General features: G+C 43.0%; 1 protein-coding gene across 2 annotated transcripts in view; it reads right to left on the bottom strand.

Moving 5' to 3' along the window:
* The window catches only part of TNIK (TRAF2 and NCK interacting kinase), a 391,580-nt gene that overhangs the window by 167,874 nt on the left and 207,960 nt on the right, over positions 1–15,746 (bottom strand). For both annotated transcript variants that reach the window (XM_058556353.1, XM_058556354.1), the window contains exon 3: positions 1,528–1,584. In XM_058556353.1, the coding sequence (XP_058412336.1) occupies positions 1,528–1,584 (57 nt within the window). The remainder of the gene's footprint in view (positions 1–1,527; positions 1,585–15,746) is intronic.

Raw genomic sequence — 15,746 nt, 5'->3', positions numbered from 1 at the left:
CTTTCTTCTGTACCCTCCTGCTCCCACCCACTCTCCCTGTTTTTTTTCTCTGCCAGAGAATGTGATCAATGAAAATCCGACAACCACCTTGAATCACGGAACTGACCTTAAGTGTGGCAGCCGTGTGTTAGAATGACGGAGCAGAAAGATAAAAACCTCCTTCTTCTCCACCACATTGCTGCCATACACCCCTGGCTGTCAACTCTAGACTCCTTCAACACGAGAGAGCAAGACACTTCCATCATGCCCAAGCCTCTGATATTTTGAAATTTCTCTTTCAAGTGGGAGAACCTAAACCTAATTAATATAATCTACATGCAGATTCTTATTCAGTAAAGGCCAGGTGAATTAATAAACTAACTGGGATTAAATATCTGCTGGTTTGCAACCTCCGAAATTTGAATAATGTATTTAGGACAAATGAAAAGAAGTACTATTTACCTTAGTGCTATTAAACATATGGAAACAAATTTTTTTTACTGGTTAAAAATGTATGTAATTTAAAGAGGAATTCAGATCAATAATAAAAAAGGAAAGGAAGTCAGTACAATGTGTGACATAATGAAAATTAGTGAAATTAGTATTATGGTAGATAGCAAACCACATAATACATACCTCTCAAAGGTAACAAACGAGTCAGAAAAGGCACAGATTCAAGTCTTCCATACAGACATACTGTGCGCCTTTCTTATTTGTATATTGGTTCTTGATACCTTTGTGTGACCCATTCATTCTATGTCTATTTACATTGAATAATCCACTTCTGGGCCGAATGGAAGACTTTGGTCTTTTAGCTTTTATGTACAGCAAACAGACATCTTAGAAAAATCCCCAGGACAATAGAAAACTATTAACATGCTTTTGACTTCCATGAGTCCTTTCAAGTCTGATTTTTGCTCTGTACTCTTGAAAAGGCATTAAAATATTCTAAATAGACCTAGCAAAAAGGATTGAAAGCATAAGATTGTATTTAAAATGAAGTCTATTCCTTAGATTGCTTTTGATCATCCAGGCAGAAATTTTGTTTCAGTGTTGCTCTATCAATAATAAGAATTTGTGGTTATTGTGATTATTTGGTCAATAATGTTTTGGGGGGAGGAAAATATTCATGTTAAACATCCTACCAGGATTTTAGAGCTATCCAAACTCTTGTCTACTCAAGTGTCACGTGGACCTTTGGGAAAATTGTTAAGACCCATCTCTTCTGTGTAATCTCAGTATTATTCTCTTAATATCTTGAAATCCTTGTTCTGTCTTCATATGCAAATATCGTTGGTTGTGTTTATGTAAATTACCAGCACACATTATTCTTCACTCTAATTGTGTAGGTATCTAATTTAATTAGAGGGATTTGCCCATGGTCTTCTCGGTCAGCTGTTGAATATTCTTACTTCTTTATGTTAAGTACAAGTGGGGAAAGATCTTAGATGTTTAAGAAGATTTTATTTCTGAAAATGATTCTTTTAATCAGTAACTTCTCTATTATAAATATATAGCTACAGAGATGGCAAGATTAAGATACGTTACCCCTGTGACATCCATAACCTTAATGGCTGCAAGCTGGCCTGTTTTGACATGACGACCCTGTAAAGAAAAAAAATAATAATAAAAGACTTTAGTTCTGATGAGCAATATTAGCATTCAGTTCCAACCACAGAGAACAATTACCAAGGCCAATGTGACTGAATTCCAATGGGAAAGACAGACAGACAGAAACACACACACAGAGAAACCTTAAATGCTTTGAAGATCAATTTCTATTTAGTGTTTATTTTGTAAAACATCTCCATTACTTTGTCTCTTGGGTTTGTTTTCACACTGGTTGTCAAGTTAAATAAAAAAGGCAATGTTGAATAATTTGGTTCTACCTCCTCTCCTGGGTGTTAGATAAGGGCTTGTGTGAGAGGTGGATTCATACGAAGGGGAGCTAGACCTGGGTGGAGGAGACACGAGTATCTCCTCTGTCAGAAAATACTCAGTATGTGAAGATATTTGAGTGTCCTTGATTATTAAAATAGCTTGTATTGTAACCGTCTCTACTGGATATGATTCTGCTATTATTCACTTGCGATTGCTCATTTGTTTTTATCATAAAAGGGAGCCTAAAATAAAACAGATAGCAGCCCAAATTTGTGATCAAAGAGATATTGTTAAGCATAAGCACCTGCTTCCCCACAGTGGGCATCTTTGGTCTTTGAAACCACAGTGTAGCATCAACCACATATAATCAGAAGAGAATAGGGTGTGGTGAGGGGAGGCAATCCAGAAGAGAAGCTTTCTCTCCACTTGCTTCTTGAGAAATTTAAAGTCTACATCTGACTCTCAGACAGCAGCAAAGATGGTCAATACCCACTACTTCTAAACACATTTTATATATGGCTTCTAAAATACATTTTATCTACTACCGCTATCAGGCAGTCTAATATCGTTTCCAAGATCAGCTGGATTTAACTCCAGCTTCATGACCTTAGGCAAGACCCTTAACCTTTAAGGCCTCAGTTTCCTCAACTGAAAAATGGAAATAATAATAGCACCTAACTCATAGTATAGCAGTGAAGATTAAATGAGATAATGTATATGAAGTGCTTGACACTTGGCACAGATGAGCTGTCAGCAGATGCTGGCTGTAATTATTTATGGCCCACAAAATTAATTATGTGATTAATTTTAAATGTCTTCCCGTCTAGGCTATATGTTTCATGAAGGCAAGAACCATGTCTCATCATTGTATTTGCAGTACCTGGAATAGTGGGTGCCTATCCCATACATGGTGTGGCATGTTTATGACTTAACAGCAAGTAATGGAGGCATGTACACTTGTAGAGGGGAAGAGGTGATAGAATTGGTGCTGCCTGCCCCTTTCCTTCTCATATATCTCAGCGTTTTTTTACATTTACTTTGACTCTAATAGCGCTCCCTTTACCTTTTTTTTTTTCCCCCAAATCCCCAGTAGATAGTTGTATGTCATAGCTGCACATCCTTCTAGTTGCTGTATGTGGGATACGGCCTCACCAGGGCCAGAGAAACGGTGCGTCGGTGCGCGCCCGGGATCAGAACCCGGGCCGCCAGGAGCGGAGGGCGCGCACTTAACCGCTAAGCCACGGGGCCGGCTCCCTTTACCTTTTGACCCCCATTCTGCTCCCTCTCTTTCCTCCAACTCAGGAAAGAGCACAAAGAAGGAGATATTAAATCACTGCAATCACGTGTCACTTAACAACAGGGATATGTTCTGAGAAATGCATCATTAGGGATTTCATCGTTGTGCGAACATCACAGAGTGTATCTACACAAACCTAGATGAGACAGCCTACTACACACCTAGGCTATATGGTACTAATCTTACGGGATGACCGTCATATAAGCGGTCTGTCATCTACTGAAACATCGTTATGTGGTGTGTGACTGTAATCCAATATGGTCAGAGGCACAGCCCCTCAAACTTATTTCAATTTTCAAGAAATTGAGGGAGGGGGCTGGAGCCCTGGACCGGAGTTCCAGTGGCCTGGTTCTTGTCCGCGTTCTGCCCATGATCATCAAGTTCATCTGGGATAAATTATGTAACCCATCTGGGTCCAGGTTTCTCCATCCACAAAATGTGGGGAGACCGGGCTTAGTGAGGGGAGTAGGTATCATTGTTACCACCACCTCTTTCCATCGCAAGCAGCATTTGGAAATTTAGTTTTCACAGTGACTGAGTGGCGTCATTTATAGCTACTGCTATTTATGGCCCTGGGGCCAGGAGTACTACCTCCTGCAGAGCGCAGGTCAATCTCACACAAGGGAGAAGTAGCAACAGCGCCCTCTGTTGATAAACACTGAATGACCTCCAGGGTTGTCCAGGTCCCAGTAAGAGTCTGTGATGCAGTAACGATGACCTTAGCAAAGGAATCAAGAGCATCTCTTTGGGAATATAAAGTCTTTAAATGAAAGGCCATAAATCATAGCTTAAACAATGGCTGTTTCTCGATTAAAGCACTGAAGGAGGGTAGGGGAACAGCAGGAAAATACAGAGGGTCTGGTTGATATTATACAGCTGATTCACCTTGAAACTCTTAATGGTGCCATACAGCCCGATAAAGGCAACCACCTGTGTGTGGCTTGCAGGATCCCCTAAGAACTGGCCCCTTTCTGCCACACCCCCTTGTTAGGCTCCCATCTGCTCTTACTCTGTGGTCCTTGAAACTAAACTGTTTGTGTTCTCTAAATGTGCTATACTGTTTCTTGCCTCTCTGATAGTGTGTTTTCTTGGCCTGGGAAGCCCTTCACCTCCTGACTCGCCAGTAAACTCACTCTTTCTGGACTCAAGTATCACCTCCTCTGAAACCTCACTGTCAATTGTTCCTCCCTCTGTGCTACCAATGAACATGTCCATGATTCTATTATTGCATTGAGCCCAAAGGACCACTGGGCCCCCACTCTCCTTCTCTGTTTTTCCTTCCTTCTCTCCCTTTCTTCCCCTCTGGCTTCATTTGCAGCAGAACCTTTTCTCCCCAAAAATGTTAAATCTAATCCTCCTGGTTCAAGCAGGGGCTTGACCGGCAAAGTCTGGTCTGCTCTGCCTCCCAACTGCCCCTCCTCCCCTGTGGGAGCCCCTGAGGCACCTCTGCCAACACACAGTTTGAGAAACATTGCACTTGATTTTTAACACCTTAAGAAACAAGGAATCTTCTCTGAGTGAATAATTTGTTAAAGGACACATCAACACCTTGTTCTTTCCATCAGCAGCCTGGGAGCTGGGCAGATCCAGCCCGTGGAACTGGTCTAAGTCCAGGGAGCAGACCGGATACAAGCAATTCACTTTATACTTCACACACAAGGCACTGGGCAGTTCTTGGTTTGAAATACTAAATAAAATACCTGCTACTTTTTGGAACTCAGGGTACACGGTTGTTTTTGTTTTTATAGTAACTGCTATAATGTCATTGAAGGTAACACTGGAAAAAAATATAACCTACTTCTCCTCCATTTTAAATTTCACTTCCAAGCTGAAATAACAGTTCTCAATGGGTCTGACAGATGACTGAACAATACACCTTGGGGATGGCAGTTTGGGCTTAACTGAGATCCTGCAGGTGGAACAATTAGCGGCCTCAGCTCAGTCCCAGGCACAGGCATCCCTGTGCTCTGGAACAGGAAAGCTGCTGCGCTGTCAACCTTTGATGGTGAAGGGCCACAAAGGAGGCTGCCCAGCATGAGTTGCCTTTACCTCACTGGAGAATGTCAAACCAAATTAGGATCCAGATTAAGGAGGACTTTGAGAGAATGGCCAGGAGTCAGCTGACCTAAAGATCACTAGAACCCTGAGGCACCGTCATTGTTAAGACAGTGTTTAAAGAGGCAACTTCATAAAATCACAAATAAATTGAGTAGGAAGAGCCCCTAAGGCACCAAATCCAATCCCTTTATTTCAGAGACAAGACCAAAATCTCACAACTAATGAGAATCTAAACCCAGGCCCCTCTCTCCTCTGTCCCACTTCTGCCATCCAGCCCCTGAATTAGAAATTCTTATCACTAAAATTTAAAAATAGTTTTTTAAATAAACCTTCTTTTCATATTTTACTTAACTTGAGTTAAACATTGAACCATTCATCTCTGTTTCACATAGGATTTTTTTAAATTTATTTTTCTGATTTGAGGCAGGGCAATGAGGAAGGATGTTATTATTACAGGAGAATTTTGAAGAGGAAATTTAATATTACTCCTAATTTTATTTCCACTTATGAGAAATTAAAATTCAACCATAGACACCACCTAAATTTGGATCTAAAATACATACTCAACCAAAGACTAAAAATCAAATTCTGGAAAAAACAAACAAACTTCTAAAGGGAGACAAAAGAGTTAAACATTTTTTCTCCACAAAAATTAGAGAAAATGTCCTGTCAGATTGCAGTTGCTGAGTCACTTCTTAATCAAAGAATGAACTAAGGTTTCTTTCCGAAAGAAACAACCAACAGTAACAAAAATAACAGCCTAAATCTAGGAAAAAAACAAAATTGATATTCCAGTAGGACCCAGAACCTGATGTCCATCACGTCCTGAAGCATAAAGAGCCCGTCCACAAGAAAGGAGGAAGAAGGGCGTCAAATCGGGGAGTAGAGAGTGGGAGTCACTCAGAGCTGGCAGGCACAGTCCAGCCCAGTCCTCAGACACACTTCCAAACCAACTCTGCAACCCTTTTTCCTTTCTTCTGCCTCACGATTGAGGTAAAGACCTATGCTGATTCGTGTTCGAACAAATAATTCAACACTAAATCTAAATCACTCAAGGATTATAGTACTCTACGCCTTTCCCTCCTCCCTAAAACGAATGCAAGAGGAAAACAACAGTTTTGTCTGCAAGAGCCATGTCAGCCTTGGCTCTGTTATTGCTGCCATTTCTAAGGAACAGCAAATGGCTTTAGAGCTGCAAGCCTGAGGCTAGCCTGGAAGAGAGAGTACTTTCATTTCTAGGTCACTGAAATACATTTGTTTCCAGCAGAGCACAGGAGCAAAGTGGGGTTGTGGAAAATGCAGACACTCCACCTATGATTTCCTTCCCCCATTCAAGGACTCACACACAGGTAGAGTGTTTTTAGCTTTTTGTGTTTAGCTTAGATTAGATCTGGCCTTTACTGAGGAAGACTTCTTCGATTTCCTAATTGTAAGTGAGTGCCCTACCTGTGTGTTTCCACATCATTCTACATAACCCCACTGATCGTATCCAATGCTGTGATTTCCAAAATGTGCATCCTAAGAACCAGGAAAATAAATCAAATGAAACAGAGAAAAATCAGCGTGTAGAACATGTAGTAACAGCAGGTGTTGTTTCATGGATCAAATGTTGCGGTTACATCTGTCTATCCATCCATCAACATATCTATCTGTCATCTCTCTCTCTCTGTCTATTATCATTCATCATTGATGCTGAAGTGCATTACTCAGATGCTCCCTTCAAGACTGCAGCACCCAAGAGCTCTTAGCCAAGTCAATCCATGGGAATTGCTCTCAGCCAAAAGAGCACTGCCCAAGGTCATGCTCCCTCCTGGGGACAGCCATATCCAATAACTGGTTGATACAGGAGTATAAAGGCTCACTCTTGTCTTAAAGTGGGACAATTCTGAAGGGCCATCTTAGCTCCTGATCTCTCTTAGGCATGGCTGAGGTCTTTGTTAAGACTGCACTGCAGTTAAACACCTTCTTCTGCACAATTCTATTTTCTTCACAGGTGTAGATCCTAAGAACACTCCCCAGTAAAATTCCTACATGTTAATCTCCATCTCAGGGTCTGTTTCCAGGGGGACCCTACCTAAAACAATTGATGCCAGTAATGGCCCAAGGAAACAGGCCCTAAGAGTAGCTGTCAATGAGACCCCCATCACTGGTGACAGGTGGCTCACTGATAGCCCCTGGCATGCCGCTGTAGCAGTGTCACTGTTAAGATGCTCACTAGCAGGGAACTGGAGTAGGATACAGGTGCAAGGGAATACACCTGTGTGTCCAATATTTCAGACTTTTGAGAGATCTAGAAGAAATAATAGTGTAAAAAGAGGGAATCAGATGGCTTTTTTGAGAGCCACTGATATACAAGAGAAAGACAATGAAAAGCAAAGGATGATTAATCATCAACTGAAGACAAAGATGAAAATCATAAGGGAGGCGAGGTTAAATCCTGAGGTCTGTGCACTGTCTTCAAACAAGATGGGAACATCACTTCTGTAGGCTCAGAGGGTTCAGGGGATTGGGGATCTCAAGCTTTCGGGTGCATCAACTTGGATGTCTCCAGTCCAAGCTTCAGAGTCTTATATTCCTTCCCAATTAGGTTGGAGTTGGAGATCCAACCTTTTCTTCTACCCTGATAACTAATCTCTGTGTCTGGTACTCAGATTTTTCTACCATCCGGCTGCAAAAGATGAGACTTTTGGGGCCAGCCTGGTGGTGTAGTGGTTATGTTCGTGCACTCCGCTTCGGGAGCCCGGGTTCATGGGTTTGGGTCCCGGGCGCGGACCTACACATCACTCCTCAAGTCATGCTGCGGCAGTGTCCCACATACAAAATAGAGGAAGATGGGCACAGATGTTAGCTCAGGGACAAAAAAAAAAGATGAGTCTTTTTTAAATACTATCCAAATTTTTTTGTAAATAGATAACAGCAGCAGTCAATTCTCAGAAAGTCATGGTGAGCAGGAGCTCAGACTTCTCAGGAATGAGGATCTGGGTCACCCCAACAAGTATGCCATATAGACCAACCAAGATGCCAACCAAGGGGAGGAAACATAAAATGGGCAGTAGAGGTGGGAGATGATGAGCATCAGCTGCAACCATTAGACAATATGTAATGGTGGTGGCTTCTTCTTAGAACTTTGCCAACGAAAAGAGATCAGCCAGAATACTAGAGGACCTGTTTTCCAGAACTTATTAGACAAAGTAAGTGGATCCAAGCATCACAAGGGATGGACTATAGTGGACACCGTAGTGTGCCACCCAGATCCTCCTTCAAGACTGAAGGATTCTGAGTCTCTCTAGGAACTGCCCTTACACACAGAGAGGAGCTGGACCCAAGGCCGTGGTTCCTGCCCAAAGTAATGCCCCTCACCTGCAGGCCGCAAGCACCCAAGGACTGGTTGATATAAGAATACAAGAGCCTACATTGCTTATGTCAAAGTGGGACAACTTTGAAGGGCTCTTCCAGCTCCAAATCTCCTTTTTTGGATTGGCTGGGGCCTTGTCACTGCATTCAACTCCTTCCTCTGCCCAAATCTGTCTTCACTCTCTCACAGGTGTGATCCTGAGAGCACTCCTGAAAACACTTCCTACAAGGAAATCTCTGTCCTCAGAACCTGCTTCCTAGGGAACTCAATCAAAGACTCACTCACTCACTCTATCTATCTACCATCTAATGATTTGTCTGTCTACCTATCTAAATGTGTGTTCTTGATATTAATGTAAAATATTTCTTATTGGATCCAAGGTGAAAGTTTTTACAAAAGCTCGGACCTAGAAGATGAATAGAATAAACTAAGTCAAGCACTGGGAAGTATATTCTAAATAAAGGAAACAGCATGTTCAAAGGTCCTGTGGTATGGTTATTAGAGCACTTCCGTACCCGAAAGCAGGCCAGTATGCTGGAGTAGAAAATGTGAGCTAGTTCATGCAGAGCCTCACAGGCCACTTTGAGGAGTACTGTCTTTATCCTAAGACCAAAGGGCAGCCACTGAAGTTTGAAGTGATGGGGTTCAGGGAAGGCCACCCCAAAATACACCATTTTGGCATACTGATTATTTTGAATTAAAGTTTCTTAAGAAACAGCCAACGCAAGAAGGATACTCTGACCCTCCTCTGTCTCCCTAAAAGCAGGAAATAAATCTCCCATGTGAAAGGTATCCTCCCTGTACCAGGAGAAAGAGAGACATCCTTATCACCAGAGGTAGGGAATTCAGGGCGGAGAAGGCTGTGTAAACAAATCTTGTTACTTCTTCAATAATGTATTGCCCCAAGCCTAAACTCCTTTGTCTTGCCAATTCTTCACAAAATTATTGTTTCCTTGTTTAAAAGGCATAAAAGCTGCCTGCTTTGGTCACTTCTTTGAGACTCATATTTCTGTGAGCTCCCATACAAATGAAATTAAATTTGATTCTCTCCTATTATTCTGTCTCATGTCAATTTAATTATTACCCAAAGAACCAAGAAGGGAAGAAAGAAAAGTTTTCCTCCCCTACAGAAGCAAGGGTGCAAAGTCATCAAGTTTGCATTTGAAAAGATCACTCTGGGGGCAGGGCAGAGAATAGAGGAAACCAGAAAAGACGATAGAAGAACAACACTTATAACACTACTTAGTAATTCAGACGAGAGATGATGGCAACTTGGACTAGGATGGGAGTAATGGAGAAGGTGAGAAGTCGATAGAGTCAAGAGATATTCAGGAGGTCAATTCGTCAAGACTCGGAAATGGACTGAATATATATTTATCCTGTGCCTCCCACAGTGGTTGGCACAGCAGGGACTCAATAAATATTTGCTAAATAACAGAATGAATGAAGTAGTGAGATTTGAGGGTTGTATTCAGGTTTTTGGTCAATACATACCATGTCCAGATCAGTTTCTCCTATTCTCTGCTATTCTATCCAGGCACAAAGTATATAGGAGCAGATGGGGTGGGGTTGTGAGCAGGAATTACAGTAGTCTCCCCTTATCCAAGGGGGATACATTCCAAGACCCCCAGTGGATGCCTGAAACCACGGATAGTACTGAACCCTGTATATACTATGTTTTTCCTAACTAATGGGCTAATGGGTGGGTAGCATATACAGCGTGGATACACTGGACAAAGGGATGATTCACGTCCAGGGCAGGACAGAGCGAGGCAGCATGAGATTTCATCACGCTACTCAGAACAGCACACAATTTAAAACTTATGAATTGTGTATTTCTGGAATTTTCCATTTAATATTTTTGGACCGCAGTTGGCCACAGTAACGGAAACCGTGTAAAGCAAAACTGTAGATGAGGGAGGGACTACTGTCTGATTATTTCACCATAAATAAGACGTTGGAAGATGAACTCAGTGGGTGAAGTTCCTTTAAACTCTATACAGAGGCCAATTTACTTCCCCTCTCCACACATCACAGAGAAACCAGAAATTGGTTTTAGCTTTCCCTCTGAGCTATATGATGAGAGTGAAGGCGAACTCTGATTTTCCACTCACAGTTAAGATTAAAGCATAACTAAGACACCTATCTAGACATCTTCAGGAAGGCTACCCTTCTTTGATACAACATGCCTTGAGAAAAAGAGGTAGACAGCCAATTTTATGGAAAGACTCCAAAGATCCCTATGATCAAGGAACGTGAATGTTCACAGAAGATACTTGGCACAGTGTCTACTCCTAGGGTTTCCCCAGGTTAAGTGGGGCCTCTATTTTTCCTTGACCTGCGTGTGCCACTCATTGGTAGCTTTAAAAAATCCTGCTCTCCATATCTGCGGAGCTGTGGATCCAGCCATCACTGCTCCCAGACTTGTGGCAAAGATGAAGCAGGGTACCGACACAGGCCAGTTCCCAAGCAACAGCTCTCCATCTCAACATGCTCCCCGTGAATTGCTCTGGTTGGCACCTCCGAGAGGCAGAAAATGGATTGTTTTCAAGCTTGTTCAGGGCTGGGCCAGCTGAGAACCGAGGCTTGCTCACAGACACGGGTGGGGAAGAAAAAACTGTCTCAGTTTTCTTTGTTAGAAACTAGGATTCCTCCGTCTTTATGGCTGCAAGTTTGGCTCAATTTATAAATCAAAATGGATGATTAAAGGAAAAAAATCAAATAGTCACAATTTTTAGCAGACAATAGTTAATGTATGCAGATTCCATGGCAGGGAGCCTAATGTCTGTACCCAGGAAAGGCATGCACAGCTGAAGTGACAGCAGTGACGAGGCAGACAGGCTGCGGGGTGATAAGAGCTCAAAAAAGTAGCAGAACCAGTCTTTTGGCATGGCCTTAGGCCAAGAACACATATCCCAGTAACCTCCTCTCTTAACCCAAAAACTGAGCACAAAATCAAAGATCTTACTGGCTCTCATTTCATTTATGCCACAGAGTCACCACAATCATTGGCGGCTTTCATGCATTAATTTCTGGGAAGATCAGTCCTCCAGAAATTTGAACCCCCTAGATGTGGGGTTCAAAGGATGGGGATAGATTATGCACATGCAGCCAACTCCTCAGCCTCCCAGGTATTCCACCCCTCCCACCCAACCCAAAAGCCTTCCCTATCCCCTGAGCCAGGGTGGCCCCTGAGGATAGAGATGGCATTTAAAAGCCTTGGCTCCTGCACACCAGTCCAGGATGAAGTTTATACTCAACTTCAGGAGAAGGAGAAAAATAAGGACCCTTTGGCAATTTTTTTCAGAAAGCCAGAGATTCAACTTAAGCAGGCTTCTTTTTTTAAAGATTTTTGGTATAAAAATGTCCATTAATGAAATGTTTTGAATTTTTAAAAAGTAAAAGTAAACAACCCTATGCTGGTTCCTAGTGGTTGTTTTTGTTTTTTATTGGGGGTGGCTGGGTGAGATTTTAGTACTCTACGAAATCTGAGAGTCCAGGCACAGTGTTTTCAAATACATGGGTATAGAATTGTTACCGCCCGACATGGGGCCTTCTGCTTGCCGCAAGACATGCCAATAGTCAAGAGGCAAGGTGGTAGGAGAAAATGGACTTTTTATTACAGCTTGCTAGCAAGAGGGAAGATGGCCAACTCATGTCCAAAAGAATCATCTTAAGGGGGCACGAAATCTTACAGCAGTTACATAGGCCATTGGGTTATTGGGGAGGGGGTGAGGAATGTTGACCCTCTGGTGTTACAGGCGGGAGTGCCACACCAGATCTTTCAGTTTTCACTGATGATGGCTATCAGCATAGATTCTCTGTTCCGGGGTCATCACATTCCTAAGGAACTCAAAAAAACAAAGTTATCATCTTATCACAACTGGGAGGTACCCGCACAAGCAGGGGTCGTAAAATCTACAGAGCAGTTAAATCTCCTGGAGGGTGCATATCCAGCTGGGTTAGTTTGTCAGAGGTCATTCAAAGTTACAACAGGGCTTCTTTTCTACAATATGGCTTCCCTTATGCCAACCTTGTCTTGAGCCAGTATCAGTATGGTAGAGAGGTCAACAATCCTCTTAAGATACAAAGATAAACTGTTCTTGATGCAGTCTACACAAGTGAAATGTAACAGCCTATACAAGTGAAATGTAACAGCATATAGCTCCCGATAGCCTATGCTAGCCGGTGGGAACTGCATTGGAACCAACTTCTCCCTCCTCTGAGTTCCCTTAGTCCCTAACGTCTTTGGATCATCAGTCTGCCAGGCACATGGCTTCCGCACGCTGGAACCAAAAGCTCCTCAAAGGCAAGGACTCTGCCTCATGTCTGTTTAATCCTCTGACGTTGCCTAGGAAAGCATCTTGCAAAGAGTAGGCGCTAAACCAGGCTGGGAAACATGGAGCCTCTAGGCCTGGCCGACCTTGTAGGCTATCTCAACTCATAGTCAACGGAGACTCCAGCCACCCATCACGGCTTAACTGGGAGAAGTTCGACAGAAGCTGGAGAAATGCCTCCGTAAGAGTAGCAGAAGGCTTTTCTCTCTTAAGAAATAAGGGACTATAAGAGCGGCTCATGGTATTGTAGCTGGAGGAAAAAGTCACACGGTCTGATGGGTGTTCTGCTCAAGAAGATTTTGTTTTTTGTTTGCTTTTCCAAGCAGTAACTAACACACTGGGTCACTGGAGTGACCCAGAGGCTTGAGCAGCCATGAGCATTATGCATCTCATACTCGCAGCGTTTTACCTGAGGAAAGGGTCAGGGAGAGAACGATAGACGGGAGAAGCAAGGCCCAGACGCTGCCCTGCTCAGGTTCCTCCATCTCCGCCTCCCCTGAGAGAATACTCATCTGAGGCAGGACAGATTCAACTGTTCTCGGAGAAGGGCAGCTCATTTTTTTAGACTCCGAATCAATACCTCCCTCTCTACGGACTACTTTAGGGGCGACTCTGTCTTCCCCTCAGGACTCTGGCAGACCCACTGCTCACTCCTCTCCACCTCCCAGCTGCAGATTAAGAAGATATATTAGGTCCTCTCCCCAGGCCTGCCTAGGTTTGTCAATTACAGCCAGACAGCCAGCCCTATGGTCGGAGATTTACAACCACGTGGGCGGGAGTGGGTGCGGTTGGCTTTGTACCACGAGGCACCATAGGCAACTGTGCAGAGATAAATAATAATAATAATGATAAAAAGACAGTGCTGCATTTCATTTCACCTAATTTATGGCTTCAATAGGAAGCCAGTCTACCCGAGGTGCCGTCTTGGTCACTTCATAACAGAAGGTCTGTGGCAGCAGCAAGAGCAGGTCTGGAAGCTGGGAATTATTGGGGAAGAGAAAGGACAGCACCGGTGTCATGAGAAAAAACAAGGGCAAGGGACCAGTGTTCCCAGTGATCATTCTTGGGTCAGTGGGAACACAAATAGGGACCCATTTGACTCTCTATCAGGGCTGTTGATGAATAAACCCTCTCCCACAGTGTCCTCAAACCTCCAGAAGTTTTAATTAAAACAAAAGAAATGTCAGCGGGAGAAGCACTGGAATATAATTAGGGCCCACCAAATCTAAAGTAATATGGGGAAAAAAGACTAGTCATGAAAGGGAAGCTTTCATGTTCTTACTGAATCCCTGCTCTGTTGCTGACACAAAAATCAATTTCAATAGGCTTTAGCTGAATCTGAGCAGGAACCCAGGCGACAGATGAAATTTAGTGAGCAATTTACTGGAGTGATAATGATTCCCATGAAAAAAAGACTACAATGAGCACTCCCAACCAAATGCCCCTGTAAAAACTCTGTAAGAATGTGTGCTGTATGTGTGTGTGTAGATATAGATCTAGACATAGACATAGACATAGACATAGACATAGACATAGACATAGATATACATACAGATTTGGGGAAGATAGAATTTTAAACAATTATTTATTTTTTATCCTTAAAAACTGTAGTTAAAGTCTCTACCTCACCCCCTTTAAGGGGCAATTTTGGCTTCACCCCCAGGAGACATTTGGGGATGTCTGGGGAACGTTTTGTGATTGTCATGACTGCTGCTACTGATGGGTGGGTAGAGGCCAGAGATGCTACTAAACCTTCTGTAGTACACCAGACATTCCCCTCCCCCAATAAAGAATTATTGGGCCCAAAATTGGGGTCAGTGGGGCCAAGATTGACAAACACTGCTTTAAAAGAATTTGACATTTAATAGGTGCTCAATAAATGTTGAATTCTATTAAATGTCATATTCCCCACAGGCACTAAGTTTACAAAGATCAAAAGATATGGCCTTGCCCTGGGCGGGGGGCTGGGGGGAGAAGGTGGTATTGTTCTTTCTTTGCATAGCAGCATTTACAAACGAGGGACATATTTCTCAAATTCCAACACCCATGGTCTTTTAGAACACAGGTAATACCCAATGGCCCATAAGACCACTTTCCATCTGGCTTTTGTATGTGTAAGAAGCCAATTCCAAGATCTTCACTGTCTCCTAACTAAGCCACATTTTCTAAAATAAAAAAACAAATTGAGGGCCGGCCCCGTGGCTTGGCGGTTGGGTGCGCGTGCTCCGCTGCTGGCGGCCTGCGTTCGGATCCCGGGCGCGCACCGACGCACCGCTTCTCCGGCCATGCTGAGGCCACGTCCCACATATAGCAGCTGGCAGGATGTGCAACTACGACATACAACTATCTACTGGGCCTTTGGGGGGAAAAAAAAAAGGAGGAGGATTGGCAATAGATGTTAGCTCAGAGCCGGTCTTCCTCAGCAAAAAGAGGAGGATTAGCACAGATGTTAGCTCAGGGCTGATGTTCCTCACAAAAAAAACCCAAAAAAAACCAAATTGATAAAGTAGTATTGAGGCTAAATAAAATTTGATTTATGATATTTGGACACAGAGGTATAATTCTGCTAATTACATTAATTTTGGAAAGCTCTCCTATTTTGATTTCTCAACAATCTTTAGGTCTTCTCAACAACTCTTTATTGTGTGTGTGTGTGTGTGTGTGTGTGTGTGTGTGTGTGTGTGTAGGGGGGGTGTTCTTTCCATCCTTTCAAATGTTGAGTGATAGTTTTTAACTATTAGCAGCTCCATTCAGGAATACATTATTTTGTTTGATTAAAAAATAAATCATGGGGCCGGCCCGGTGGCGCAAGCAGTTAAGTGCGCGTGCTCCGCTGCGG

Source organism: Diceros bicornis, chromosome 15 (assembly GCF_020826845.1).
Source record: "Diceros bicornis minor isolate mBicDic1 chromosome 15, mDicBic1.mat.cur, whole genome shotgun sequence".
NCBI lineage: Eukaryota > Metazoa > Chordata > Mammalia > Perissodactyla > Rhinocerotidae > Diceros > Diceros bicornis.
Note: the sequence above shows the minus strand (reverse complement) of the source record. Positions and strands in the feature narration are given on the sequence as shown.